At 37.6% G+C, this 15,954-nt stretch overlaps 1 protein-coding gene across 3 annotated transcripts in view; it reads left to right on the forward strand.

The window, feature by feature from the left end:
- The window catches only part of DCDC2C (doublecortin domain containing 2C), a 108,898-nt gene that overhangs the window by 40,763 nt on the left and 52,181 nt on the right, over positions 1-15,954 (forward strand). For 2 of the 3 annotated variants that reach the window (XM_034766449.1, XM_034766447.1), the window contains exon 6: positions 5,787-5,832. In XM_034766449.1, coding sequence (XP_034622340.1) covers positions 5,787-5,832 — 46 coding nt within the window. The remainder of the gene's footprint in view (positions 1-5,786; positions 5,833-15,954) is intronic. The other variant, XM_034766448.1, reaches the window with a different exon arrangement.

Here is a 15,954-nt window from a genome sequence, read left to right on the forward strand (position 1 = left end):
CCCTAGACTTATTTAACTAGATACTTTTATGTCTTGCAGAACAATGCTCACTCAAAGTCCTAGCAGAATTTTACAGCCAGGCTGGGCTGTGATCCCACTTTCATGAGGCAAATACGCATTTTCAGCTTGCTTCCTAGGTGATGGTGTCCCCTCTCCTTTTTTGAAATGCAGTTACAGACTATTGTCTGAGGGATAGCTCAGTGGTTTGAGCATTGGCCTGCTAAACCCAGGGTTGGGGAGTTCAATCCTTGAGGGGGCCACTTAGGGCTCTGGGTCAAAATCCGTACTTGGTCCTGCTAGTGAAGGCAGGGGGCTGGACTCGATGACCTTTCAAGGTCCCTTCTAGTTCTAGGAGATAGGATATCTCCATTAATTAAATTATATAATTAAAACTCCAGGAGGTCCCCTTTTCAGAAACTTATCTTGGGGTTCCTTTGTTTCTGTAAATTCTCAGGTCTGCACCTGGCTCAGATAGGAAACATAGCCTGTCTCCATGGATGTTTTTTGTTCTACATGCTGATTAAGTTAGCTCTGAGGTTCACCTCAGGTCACAAGCTTTGCTTCAACCGTTTTGGAACCTGATATTTTATATTTTACATATTTCTTGAACCATTTTCTATACAAACGTCTTGCAACAATTATGATGACCAGTGGGCTACTAGCTTTTGGCAGAGACCTCACATGCCATAATTTGGTGAACTAATATACATATCTTTGACCTTGTAAAACTGTATGCACCCCCTGTGCCCTCTGTCAATTGGCACCAGGAGGTCCCTGGGTCATAACAGTATTTGTGGCTCTTTGACAAATTGTTTGCATAGATATTCTGTTTGATGTGTGCACCATTGGTGCATAAACTTGGACCTTTTTGGAAAGCAGTGTCCACTGGTATTGGATGTGCACCCTACTTATGCCCTCCTCTTCCCCCTGAAGATATCGTTTCCTTTCACTAAATCAAGAATCGAGTATAAGATTGAAATAACAGGGACAGCAGGTAGCATAGATCTATGTAAGCAGGCAATCTTTCCCAACCCCCCACAATTTAACTTGGTAAGTAACAGTTCTTGTTCTTCAACAATTCCCCACTATAATTGATTAAAAAACAATCCCCAGACCCAAAGGAGGTGGGTCTTAGGAGCCTTACTTGGACAGATTGCAAGAGTGCTATCCCAGACCGAATATCTTAGACTCAAGGGTAGTCCAATGCTTCATGAAGGTGTGAGCCTTTTATATCTCAACAAAGGGGGCATTTCTGAGACACGCAGTGAAGGCTCCTTAAACCTGGTATAATATGCCTTAGCACCTGTTGGTACTGGAATACAAGAGACTATGCAGAACCTAATCCACTTGGACAATCTCTGAGTGGAAACTGACTGCCCTCTATTATTATCTCCTGTATTACAAACAAACTAGGTGTTTTGTGGAATTACTTGGTTTTGTTTGAATAGTAGCTAGAAAGTGTAGCCTATCTTCTCCTAGTAGAGAGGATCTTGGAAGAAACTACTGGGAAATTGATTGGGACACAGAGATCACCTTTCACATGAATGTGGAGTATGAGGGAAGGACCAGGTTATCATTATAAAACTGAATATGGCAGGTCTCCCACTAGGGCCTACATATTGCAAACTCTCCACAAATGCAATCTTAATTGAGAGAATGCAGGGTCTATTCTGGCAGTTGCTCAGAGAATGGTTCCATTAATTTGGCAATCGCCACATTTACTTATATCCGAGAAAGGAGGCAATTCCTGAAAAGGAGGCAACACTTGAAATTAGACCTTTAAAAATAACTTAATATGAGATGAAAGAAGACACAAGAGTTTTATAGTGGTTTTTGACTTGTGAAATCTCTTCTAAATGCATGAATTGTGGGAGAGACCAGATTATTTTAAAATGAAGAGATAGTCCAGATTAAAGAAAATGGAAGACTGGTGAGGATGAGATCCTTTTTGTTTTGCCCAGATGAAGAACCACTTGAATTTCACAGAGCAGAAGACTTTCTAAACTCTCTCAGAGCCATCGCAGTCCAAGTTGCACAGCCAGCTGGCATCTTTGTTCTCAGACTTGGGCACCGTGGATTGAGGTGTAGAATCTGTTCCTGGGATAAAAGTTCTGGCAGGTTGAGCAGAAGTACTGGAGTTTATGCTGCCTGGACCAGCAGGTTGAACCATCAAAATTGATAGGCCCATTCTAGCCCTGTGAGTAGTAGCATCTGTATTCTGTCTTGTCTGATCTTCCTCAGCATTTTTGGATGAGAGAAATAAAAGGTAACACATTGAAAAAACATCTGGTCCAAGAGGAATCCATCTATTGGAGACCAGGATTATTTAGAGCAGGATTAGTTGCACTTGATATTGTGTTCTTTGGCAACCAGGTCTTCTGAAGTGTTCTCCAGATTGGGAGCAGAATGTTGATGAATGACTCTTTGAGAATTCCTCTTACTGTGCACTGTATTTTCAGCTGAGATTTTCCATTAGGATTTTTACTTTTACTGGAAGACAGAGACTTGTGGTTGTGATATGGTGATGAGCATAAATTCCAAAATACCAAGCTCTTACCACATTAATGCCTTGATGGGGGCAGTTTTGCAATTTATGCAGAGTAACACACTTTTGCAAAATGATTGTACATGTACATTTTGCAAAATGTGCTGTGCATCTTTGCATAATGTTGTGATTGTCTTCACATTTACTGGAATCAAATCTGGTCTTTGTGGTTGTCTTGTTATCTGTCTTTATATCTTGGTTGTATTCTCCATCATTGGTTGTAATCTCCGTCATTGGAGATTTTAAAGAGCAGGTTAGACAAACACTTGTCAGGAATGGTCTAGATAATACTTGGTCCATCCATGAGTTCAGGGGACTGGACTAGATGACCTCTCAAGATCCCTTCCAGTCCTATGATTCTATTTTTAATTAGGTGTGATCAGTTCTTTCATTGCTTACTAGCATTTTCATTTGTAAGGCATAGTTTTTGCTAATTCTGCAAATATCTTATGTTTGCAAAGTCAAATCCGTTTCTCTCAATAACCTTGCTTTGACCTGGTTATTGGTTACATTGCAAATAATGTAGTCTTTAATTAGTGCATATGTTAACTGTTCAAATTCATATGGACTGATGTGCTCAGTGAAAAGTATATACATTTGTTTCATCTTGGTATCTCTTAATATATTTCCAGAAGCAATTTATGGTGCCATAGTAATATCCTGTGGTGTTATGGCACCATGAATGGCTCCCTGAGGCCTTTCAAAGAACCATGTGGAAAATATAAGCACTAATACAATGAACACAAATACCTCCACTATAAATACTTCTGAAACATTCTTATTTTTTTATATTTGAATAACTGTAGATTATATTGTAATTTAAATAGTTTGTAGTTTTGTTGAAAACTTGATTTTAAAAATATTTTTGTAAAGCTAATTTTGCAAATAATATGTAGATAATCTCTATATTTTTAAAATGTGCATTGCTGTTAGGTTTTAAGGAATTTTGACATTTTATATTTGAGTATTGTTAAAACTGTCTACCTCAGGTACTTCAAGTACCTGAAGAAGAACTCTGTGTAACCTTAAAAGCTTGTCTCTCTCACCAACAGAAGTTGGTCCAATAAAATATATTACCTCACTCACCTTGTCTCTCATGTACTTAAAGCAGTCTTTTTTGGAACTTGTTGAATCTGCTGTCCAGTTCAAAAGAATCTACGAAGAGAATTCACAATATTATTGTGCATTGATAGGGATTAGATGATTCAGGGGGATTTGCACTGAGATACAGAACCTTTCACCTGTAGGTAGTCAGTTCAATTTAGATCAGAGTGGTAATGACTAGGAGGGACCTAAGTAAAGGGAGTTAAAGTTCTAACTGTAGTTCCTAGTGGCCAGGTGTATACTTCACAATAATTCCAAATGCACTAACAGAAATCCATTTCAGCCTTGGAAATTGAATGTTTTCACCCTCAAGTCAGGGTTTGAAGCATATTGAGGAATCTTGTGCCATGAGTTTTTGGGCAGAATTCTTCTTTACAGGGTTCTGTGTGGACTTCTGCTCAAAAAATGATGGCATGGTATGGCCCATGAGCATGGAGCTGTATGGGATTTTTCACTGCTGCTTTTGATTCTTTGGCTTGACTGACTTTACAGTCATCAGCTACACTACAAGTTGTGATGACATGGACTCAGGGTTGCCAGTGAAGATTAAAATTCACTATGTTCTATGCCAAAAACCACATAACCCTATAACTTACAAAATGAGACTTTGATTTTGCAAACAGATGAACTGATGCAGACCCTCAGGCCTGCACTGAGTCCTAATAAAGTCAGAAAATATTAACCAAAGGGATTCTGTGTGGGACTAAGAGTCAGCACTGATACATCTGTTTGCAGGATCAGGGTCTAAATAAGACATCTTATGTTGCATTAGTATTCAGGTTCATGTCCTTTGTATGCTAACCACTAATGGAAGACATGATCACAAACATGTGAGTAGGTCTGAAAGTCCAGCTAAGAGAGTTCAGTGGTACACATAAAAGCTATCCTATTTCAGTACATTACAAACTATGTTGTAAACAAGTTCTTGGTTCCCAGCAAAAAGTTGCCATTATCTGAAAGTTGCCAATAAGCGAAAGGCCCCCATTTTCAAATGGATGTATACATGTACTGGTATGGAACAATGATGTACTATAGTCATATTTTTATATTGTATTATTGTTCAATACAACGTTAAAAATAAACAGGAAACATGAAAAAGCCACACATACAAAATTGTTTCCTTTAATATTATAATGTTTCTCTGTGTAGCTTCTGAAGTAAAATGGTAAGTTAAGTAAATGAAGTAAAACAGTCAGACTGAATCCTCCCTCCATACCAACTGTTTATGTGACAGGCACAGGTAAATTAAAGAAATTTTGGTATACTTACAGTCAATGCTTCAGGTGTGTCACACACAATAAAATGTCACACAGTTTTTTAGACCACGATTTGTCCAGTGTCATCACCGTTCTTTAGAATCTACGAAACAACAAATTTAAAGACCCCACACTTCTCGGCTACTCACACTAGCTTCTTCTGGACTCTCATAGGGACTCTAGAACCTGAGCTTTACTGGCGAGAAAGGTCCACATGTTTGAAGTTGTGACACAAAGCCGAAGTGCACAACTGTGCAGCACTATGAAGTGTGTTATGAATGTTGGCTAAAGCATGTACAGCAGTAATGTGTGTGCACTGTAGGTAGGTGTGACCAGATGTTCCGTTTTTAAACGGACAGTCCCATCTTTTGGGACTTTCTCTTATATAGGCACCTATTACCCTCACCCTGTCCCATTTTTTCACAGTTGCTATCTGGTCACTCTAACTGTAGGCCCGGGAGACACACAAACAGTCACGTACTGTCTCGCATTTGGAGCCAGCAGATTCATTACAAGTGGAACCTCTTCTAATAAAGCCGTCGATAAGTGGCATGAGAGTTGCTCATATATGAATTCTGTTAATACTAAAGTCAATGGGACATGATTGGTTCTTGGAAAAATGTTGCTAATAATTGAAAGTTGTCTTTATCAGGATTGCTAATAACTGGCACCAACTGTGTGGTCTCTTACAATGTGTTATACGCTGCCCATGTTGTATCTATTCAATAAACGGAGGAGTTCTGTCTTTAGGGCTGTCATAAGTAGTGCATTCATTTAGAATAGGTTTAAAATAGCAAGAAATGGATTGTCATGGATAGTAAATTTTTTTAGTTTAAAATTGACAAATACTCATATTAGGGTAACTGTATTTTATTTTTTAGCAGATATGGTGAGTCTCCAAAAAGGCCCAGAAAGAAAAAGGCAAGAGTAAGTGAAAAAATAAAATTAATAATTTTTATACTTTTGCTGCAATATATTTTAGTGTTGTTGTTTTGTACAATCAACACTGTAGAAGTAGTAAAATATTTTAATGTTAACAGTTTGATAAAAATAACTCATTACATAATGGAGAATGGGCAATCTGCTTTAATTTATATTTCAACTCAAATGGTCTTAATTTTAGGCTTTTGCCACATCAAGTAGATAAAATGCAAATATGAAAAACATATTGATACATTTTAAAACTGGGCAATCTTTTTTAAAATTTTTCATTCTAATCCAATTGAAGAAAATTGTTACTAAATCCCTATTTTGGCTGCCCTCCCCATCTTGGCTTTACTTGTTTTTGTAAATCCTAGTGGAAAATTCAGTAGTTTCATTATTTAAATTTAGAGAAATGAGATATTTTATGAGGAGAGTATTCATGCTATGGAATAGGGTTAAAAAAAACCCCAAATGAACCAAAAATGTATTGCTTCCTTTATCCATAGCACTGTCAATTGTCTGTTTAGATTGTGAGCACTTAGGAGCAGTGACCATTTCTATCTAGGAGTTACATTGTAACACAGGGACTACTTGAGTGAGTATCTGCTCATCAGTGGACTTATTTGTATTGCAACAAAACTAATTAGTGTAAGGTCCTATTGTGCTCCAGTAAGCACAATAGGACCGGATACTAATCTTTGTCAGGAGATTCTGGGTTTGTTACCAGCACCCCACAAGAAGGACCTGAACATGGTGTCAATTTTGGTAAAATAAAATAGGAATGTGGATAGGGAGGGAATTCATAATAAAAAGGATTCTGGGAAGGGCATTCATTTTGATTATTTTTTTCCCCAAAGGGAGAGAGGTAGTACCTGCCATCTATTTAAATCATGATTAATAGGGGCTTGACTATGTTTTTAATTTAATTAGGGAACAGGATGTCCAAATATCTGAGGTGCATCTGTTGCCATCTAAATATCCCGATAGGAGAGCTACTGCCAGCTAAATCCAATAAGATCTTCATTGTTTCTGACTTATCCCAATTTATCTTGTAGCCAGATAATTTACCAAAATTATCTATTGTTTGTACAATATTTGGACTAGCTTGATCTGGATTTTTAATTAATAGGAGGATGTCATCTACATATAGAATGATTTTTGTCTCCGGAGACCCTGATTTGATCCCTTGAATCCCTTGGTTCCCTAATTAGTTCTGCATGTGGTTCTAATGTTAAATTGAACATGGTGTGTGGGGGGGGGGAGGGTGAGGGGCATCCCTGTTTAGTTCCCCGAATCATATCAAAGAGGGGGGCTTTTGTGCTATTTGTTAGAATATGAGAGTTGGGATTGGAATATAACAGTTTGATCCATGAAATAAAGGATTTCCCCAAAAGAATTTATCCAGGGTAAGAAACAGATATGTCCAGTTCACTCTGTCAAAGGCTTTCTATGTATCAAGTGAAATGATTGCATGGGAATTTCAGGAGTCTTGATGGAATGCCGTAACATTAATCAACAGATATGTGTTGTCTGCACTATGTCTTTTTAATAAAACACAGCTGATCGGGGTGAACCAAATCACTCATTATTTTTTCAAACATCTTAGCCAATATTTTTAGAGTATTTTCATACCAGTATTGATTAAAGAGATGAGTCTATAACTGTAATACATTTGTGCAGGTTTATGTAGTACAGTAATTAGGGCTTCCCTCACAGTAGGGGGTAATGTACCTTTCCTTAAGGCATCTTTGTAAATGTTGAACATCTTAGGTGCCAGAATATCTTTGAAACTTCGATATAATTCTATCAGAAGGCCATTAGGGCTGGTGGTCTTGCCCCGACTTTTAATAAGGTATATATAGTGTAAGAGATCTTAGCCTTCACCATCAAAAATCTACCTTCATCTTTATTTACTCCTAATATTTGTAATTTGAGTCTTCTATGAAATGAAATTGCTACACTTTTGGCAGTGGATGAGAAATTGTTAAACATCCTTTCCCCCAGCCCCTCCTCCTAAATTTTCTGCCTCCAAATCATTAAGGTGGGTTTCCTGTAGGAAGATATCTTTTATTTGAATAATTAGTGCAAAGGTTAGGCATCAATTATAAAGGCTGAGCCTTTATAGTGAAGGAATGAGAAATGCCCTGCTGTGAAAGGTATACGGTTGTAAAAATATGGATCAAGGTAAAAAGATCATAGTAAATTAGGGTAGGCATACTACAGTTTGATTATAAATAGTGCAGGAAATTGATGGTGCCAGGAGATGCATTGTAGCTATTTTTATAATGTAGGAAACAAATAGAATGTACATAAGCCTGTGGTATTTTTCAGTTTAATAATAGAATTATTGTCATCCAGCTATAGTGAATTGGGAGAAGACTTGAAAGAGTAGCAGAAATGTGACCTTACAACAGTGTTAGTGATTACAGACAACATAGGGTATCATAGATGAGTGCAATGTGTTAACGTGTAGCCTGATTGCTTATTTGATTCAGATGGATGAATATCTGAAGTTATATATCGAAACCAACCTTTCAACATTCATGTGCTGTACAGTTGACTTGTTAATATGAAAATTTCTAACATAATGAAAAAAGATGTGGACAATAGGTTATATTTTGTGTTATTACACATGCAATAAGGATTAACCATGTCTAATGTGTAAGAGTGTAATCACTATTCCAGCTGCTAGAAAGAAAGATTTAGTAAGATTGTAACTACTGAATGCATAAATTAAATGTAATAAAGCTTGTTAATATAAGACTTCTGTATTAAAAACAACTAGTCCATTCACAAAAATTGCTGAAGAGAAAAATTATGTAACCTGTGAAAAATTCAGGTAAGGGTAAGATTTAATTTTTTTGCAATTTTTTGTGTACATAGCAGGGGCACTGCACCTTAATAAATTAAGGCTAAAATATAAATAAAGTTCAGTGAAGGACACATGCTTCTTACTTGACATTTTAGGTTAGTAATTTCAGGGACAAGGCAGTATCTTACGATAAATGTGAAACATTCCCATCATCAATCAACATCATAAAGAAGCAACACCAGAGTTCAAATGTTAGCAAATCTTCCATTTTAATACATGTTCAGATTAGATGTGTGTTCGATGATGGAAAACAAATACTCCTCTGCTCTGATGAAACAGCAAAATGTCTTTTGCATGCGCCTTCAGCCATTTTGTGTATGGAGATGGATTGACTTCAGAACAGGCTGCTACTGTTCTTTGTTTAGGTGGCTGTATAGTTCATCCAGGACTGTCTTGGGAAACTATTTTTGTAGTTTCGAGTATTCTAATCTATTACAATAATCCTGAAATGTAACTAGGTTTCTTGAAATAAGTGTTATTAATTATAATAAGTATAGTATTTGTAATAGAATGTTGCATGTTTAGCGCTTTCTTTCCTTTTCTGTAATTGTAACTTCTGAATACGGATAGGTTAAATGGGGTTTATTTTTAAGTGAATTAAGAACACCTAAAAGATGCCAGAGCAAAAGCTGAATGACTGGGGATGGGTCATTTGATAAATTGCCTTGTCCTGTTCACTCCCTCTGAAGCATTTGGGACCAGCCCCTGGCGGAAGGCAGAACACTGGGCTAGATGGACCCTTTATTTGACCCAGTATGGCCATTCTTATGTTCTTATTTAAAGAAATGGAAACTGAAGTCCTCTATGTATAAAATAAGCACAGTGTGGATAATTACAATGAAATCTTCCATGTACTGCCTCTACTAGTTTAATTCTACCCAACTGAGAAACTACATCTAGAAATGAGAAAGTAGTTCAAATCCCATGCTGATTTATGTCTTGGATTATGGTTGCTAGCTAGGGTGACAATTGGCATAAACTATGATACTTCACTAGGAACTATACTGAGACTACTTGCTAATTTCAGATAGGCCATGGAACAGACATCAGATATTAACAACATTCAGTCATTTCCAATCCAGTATTGACTGAGAGTGTAAGCAAGAAGTGAAAGATTCTGTATTCTAACTATTTTTATGGATTGTTATGGCAATATAGGTTAAACCTAAAAGACACATGTACTGTATATAAATCTCCTGTAAGTTTCCTGTTCTGCAGTCACTTACTACTGGGCATAGTGCTTACTATTGTGAGTTGTCTCCCTGACATCAGTACAGGGACAGGTCTGTTTGTAGAAGGAGTTCAGTGGAAGCTTGCCTGTTTACAGTAGAGCTGAACTTGACCTCTTATGTGATTTTTGACATCGTACCTGTAACAAAGTTAAAAGTAAATGTATCCTTAGGAATTTAGACTATAAAAATTAAAAATATATTCTAAAATAAAATATTTGACTTTCAATTTCTTTTCAGTTCTCCATGCACATTGCCCTAGCCCATTAGCCGAATATAATAATCTGTACATTATTTGGTCTGAAATTAAATGAGCAAATGTACCCTGCACAACGTCGTTAGTCGACACTATCTTTAGATGACATGTTGTTGCCCCATTTTGCAGCACTTACTAATGTGAGTAGTTCCAGTGACTTGAAATGACTGATGGTTGTCATTTCACAAGTATTATTTGTTAGACAACCTCTTAAGTGATGCTGATCTATACAGTAACAATGGTCAATGTAACAGCAGCACTGATGATTCTAGGAGTAAAAGAACTATGTATTTATAATTTAGATTGGGTAGATATTATAAAATCTGCATGTGGATAGTATTTGGATTCATAGTAGCAGAAGTAGCCAACATTCTCTATTGACATTTCTCTTTTATATTATGTTTGAGAAAGATACTTGTTGCACTACTCTATGGGCTGAAGTGATGCAACTTTGAAATATAGATGCAACATCCCCCCCCACATCCACACACTCCTATAATACATTGCAATGACAAGTTTCTGTTGGAAGCTGATCTAGTGAGATGAAAATTCCTGATGCAATAATAGAGAATATTTGAACCACCAAACTGAAAAGAACTTTTTAAGGTGTCACTCTTGGTCACAGTAGTTTTCTATAAAGAAGTTCCTAGTTAACTTACCAACTAAGCATTCCCCCCCCCCCCCCCCAAAAGATAAAAATGATGTTGATACAAACATAAGAAAGGGTAGGGAACAAATTAAAGTAGCTGGCAGGATGTTGTTACATCAGAGATCTAAAGTGCAACCTCTAGAGCAATATAACACATTTCTACAGAATGCTTAATATATTTTACTATCTTTTGAATCTGGTTTGAATGAGTACCTCCAGATGATGTACAGTCCATTATCACTAATACATATACAATACTTCACTTTTTCTGGATCTGTTCTCTAATATGTATTTTTAACAAATCATATATTCTCAAATTTGCTTTAAAATACACTAAAATTATATTTGTAGATTAATATTTTTCATATCTAATTAAAGCAACAGTATATCGGTTATGCTAAAGGTATAGAGGTGTTTCTTACTCTACAGTGAAATCCCTAACTTAAGAAATCAGATGAGAAGAAAATGTATACTTTTGTTTTAAATGTTGTAATTTAAAAAGATTTCTTTTAAAAAAAAAAATCACAGCTCACCATAAATTGATACATACATATGTGAATGCCACTTGAAAGAGGAAACGTGGTCATCGTAAAGTCAATATAGCAACAGGAAAGTAAGAGGTTCTGTTCTGGCTCCCAAATCATCAACCAAATCATTAACTGAGGCCAAAATTTTCAAACTTGAGTCCTTAAAATTAGGCATCTAAATCCATGTTTAGGCACCCAAATAAAGTGGCTTGATTTTCAGTCTGCCTTCACTGCCAAGAAAGGTGTATTTTTATAGTTAGTTACCTTGAATTAGCTATTTTGCTGTAAAATCCTAATGGAGTCAAGGCACAGGTAGTTTTTATTTCAGTGTCGCTAATCAAGGTCAACCTTGTATCCCTCATCTGGAGTTTACCTCGACTAGGTCCATACAGGTAAAAGCTACAGTATGTTGTGACAGGAATTGTGCAGCAAGATATCTAACTCAAGTTAAAACACCATTTTTGGTAGTGAAAAAACCTCCAAGTACCAATCACTGGGAACATCTATGAAAATCAGGCCACGTTTTTGGATTTGGGCACCAAAGTTTGAAAATTTTGACCTAAACTCCAATTGCAGGCCCAATTATGGCATTATATTGGTTACCATTGGTTACATCCTACTGAAAGCACTATTTAAAGAAGAAACCCCCAGCCTATGAAACCCCAGTTTGAGTTTTCAGAGCTAGGAATTACAATAACCATATTTCTGCTTGCAAACAAAGTGAATTTAGATCATAGAAATGTAGGGCTGGAAGGGACCCTTGGAGGTCATCTATCCAGCCCTCTATGCTGAGGCAGGATCAAGTATAGCTAGACCTTCTCTGACAGTTTTAGTTTAATCTGTTGTTAAAAATCTGCAATGATGTAGATTCCACAGCTTCCCTTGGAAGCCTATTCCAGAGTTTAACTACCTTTATAGTTGGAAAGCTTTTCCTAATACCTAACTGTGGTGGGGTATACAATCACCAGACTGGAGAGCAAAGGGTTATGGTGCTCCTCTGGGCCCAGGAGGCCCTGCCCTTCTGCACCTGCAAAACCTGCACAGGCTGGAGGAGGAGCTTAGAAAGGGGAACAGAGTACCTCAGTAGCAGGCAGTTAGTGGAGGTGAGCTGACTTACACTCTGAGCTCTTGGGAAGGAGCTCCACAGGAGCTTTAGCTGCTTGAGACCTGGCTATAGTGATGTGAACAAGCCTACAAAGAAAGGACCTGTAACTCTTTTTGAAGGTTAGAGACTTTATCTTTGTGTTTAATTCTTTACTTTACCCTGTGGGAAGAGGGGTCTGGTAGGAAGTGAACCAAGGAGGTAGCTGCGTAGCACTTGAAGGTGCAGGACTTAACTGCCTAATATTGGGCTCTGGATTAGTACCCAATGGAAAGGGTGGGCCTGGGCTCCCTTACCAAGCCCTAAAGAGGGACAGCTAAGGAAATCCATTTCTTGGTGGGGAACCTAGTTGGGAGAAGACCCTAAAGATGCAAGACCCCAACCCAAAGGGGAAGCTCTGAATCGCTTGCTTAATCCTGGTGACCTCTCTGTTATGGGACTCTCTATATATGCACCCTGAAAGTGGTGGACTAGAAAATGTGACCTGGCTGGAGAATTAAATCACTAAAAGGACAGATCACTGCAGGGTAGAGCAGTAATAAGAAAGGTGAATGCTGGGGAAGAAGTCAACCTGCCACATCCCCTCCTGATCATTAGGCGGCATTGGTGGTTAGTGTTTCCCTTCACACTAACCAAAATCTCCCTTGCTGCAGATGAAGCCAATTACTTCTTGTCCTACCTTCAATGGACATGGAATACTGATCATCGTTGCCTCCTTTGTCGTACATACACCATTTGGATTGATACATTAGTTTTTTTCTCAACTGCATCACATTGTTGACTCATATTCAATTTGTGATCCACTATAACCCTCAAGTCCTTTTCAGCAGGACTGTTGCTTATCAAGTTATTCCCCATTTTGTAGTTTGTTCATTTTGATTTTTTTCTTTGCACTTGTCTTTATTGAATTTCATCCTGTTGATTTTAGACCAATTCTCTACTTTGTCAAGGTCCTTTTGAATTCTATTCCTGTCCTCCAAAGTGCTTGCAGTCCCTTCCAGCTTGGTGTCATCTGCAGATTTTATAAGTATACCCTCCACTCCATTATCCAAGGCATTAATGAAAATACTGAATAGTATCAGACCAAGGAGAGACCCCTGAAGGACCCCATTACATACATTTCCCCCAGTTTGATAGCAAACCCATTGACAATTATTCTTTGAGTTTGGTCTTTCAACCAGTTTTGCACCTACCTTATAGGGTTCATCTAGGCCACATTTCTCTAGTTTGCTTATGAATATGTCTTAAGGGACTGTGTTAAAAGACTTACAGACATTGTCGTACCATGTCTACAGCTTCTGTCCGATCCGCTAGGCCAATAACCCTGTCAACGAAGAAAATGAGTTGGTTTGGCACAATTTGTTCTTGACAAATCCATGTTGGCTATTACTGATCATCCTATTATCATTTAGGTGCTTACAACTTGATTGTTTAATAATTTGTTCTGGTAACTTTCCAGATATCAAAGTTAGGCTGGCTTGTCTATAATTCCTTGGGTCCTCTTTGTTCCCCTTTTAAAGATAAGTACTATGTTTGCCCTTCTTCAGTTCTCTGGGACCTCACTTGCCCTCCATGTATTCTCAAAGATAATTGCTAACAGTTCTGAGATTGCTTCAGCTAGTTCCTTCAGTACTCTAAGGTGAATTTTGTCAAGCCCTGTTGACTGGAATACATCTAACATCTAAATAGTCTTCACATATTCTTTCCCTGTTTTGGCATGTGTTCCTTCCCCTTTGTTAATATCTGTTGACAAGTCACCTTTTTAATGAAGACTGAAGGAAAATAGTCACTAAACACCTGAGCCTTCTTGAGGTCATTCCTTATTAGCTCTCTTTCCCCAATAAGAAGAGGACCTACACTTTCTTTTTTCTTTCTCTTGTACCTAATGTATTTATATAACCTCTTGTTATTGCCTTATGTCTCTTGCTAGGTATAACTCATTTTGTGTCTTAGCCTTTCTGATTTTGCCTCTATATACCGGTGCTATTCTTTTGAACTCATTCTTAGACATTTGTCCATGTTTGCACTTTTGGTAGGATTCCTTTTTGATTTTCAGGCCATTAAAGGGCTCCTGATGGAGCTATATTGGCCTCTTCCTTTTCTTTCTGTCTTTCCTTCACATCGGGATAGTGTACTGTTGCTCCTTTAATACTGTCTCTCTGAGAAACTGCTAGCTCTCTTGAACTCCATTTCCCCTTAGATTTTCTTCCAATGGGGCTTTACCTAAAATTTTCTGAGTTTGTCTGCTTTTTTGAAGTCCATTGTACTTATTCCACTGTTCTCACTCCTGCCTTTCCTTAGAATCATGATTCTGTCATTTCCTGCTCACTTTCACCCAAATTGCCTTCAGATTTGCAACTAGTTCCTCCCTGTTAGTCAGAATGATGTTTAAAATTCCTGTCCCCCTTGTTACTTCCTCCCTTTTGAAACAAAAGGTTGTCCCTAGTACATATCAAGAACTTACTGGACATTTTGTGTTATGCTGCATTAAAGTCTCCTATTACTACCACGGCTTGTGTGATTTTGCTATGGAAGTCATTGGGTGATTTTTAACATGGAACCTTCAAGACCATTTTCACAGTAGCTTTGCAGAGTAGTACCACACCTTAACTCTTATTAATAAATGTGCTATTTTGTTTGTTCTTTTACTAGTGTTTGCTTTAGCAAAGCTAACCCAGGGTAAGCTGATGGGCTGTCTGTTTAAAGTGGCAAAACCAAAGGGGTTGCAAGTACAGCTGGTTGGGAACTGGAATTTCCATTCTGTGGGAAATGCCAACATTTTTAAAAGTATTTTTTTCTTCCAAATTGGAACAAAAAGCAAAAGCTAAACTTTGAAGTTTCCTATGAAATGAAACCCCCCAAAAATGTTTGTTTGGAACTTTTGAAACATTTCATTTAGATAAAAACATGTTACTGCAATAACAAAATGTTTCATCTTTTCATTTTGACTCATTTAATTTAGACTTTAATATTAAAAACAATGTGCATACTTATATTTCATATAAAAGTCTAAATGCAATGAATCAAAATGATAGTTAAAACAAAACATTTTCACCTTATCAAATGAAACATTGTGACCTCATGAAACTGAGAAAATCTAAATTGTTTTCACTTTTTCCCTGTTGAAAAACTCATTTAAAAACTATGCATTCTCACAAAATGTTTTCTTTGACAGAAAATTGTTCTGTCAAATTTTTCAACCATCTTTAATTGCAAGTCTGATTAGTCTTTCCTGGTACCTTCATGCTATCACTACATAAGGACTGCTGTATTAGAAGTCTCATAAAGATATGTTTATTGTCTATACCAGGGATCGGCAACCTTTGGCATGCAGCTGTCGGGGAAATCCACTGGCGGGCTGGGACGGTTTGTTTACCTGCAGCGTCCACAGGTTCGGCCGACTGCAGCTCCCACTGGCCGCAGTTCACCGTTCCAGGCCAATGAGGGCTGCGGGAAGCGGTGGCCAGCACATCCCTCGGCCTGCACCGCT

The sequence above is a fragment of the Trachemys scripta genome, chromosome 3, assembly GCF_013100865.1.
Source record: "Trachemys scripta elegans isolate TJP31775 chromosome 3, CAS_Tse_1.0, whole genome shotgun sequence".
In the NCBI taxonomy this organism is placed as follows: Eukaryota; Metazoa; Chordata; order Testudines; family Emydidae; genus Trachemys; species Trachemys scripta.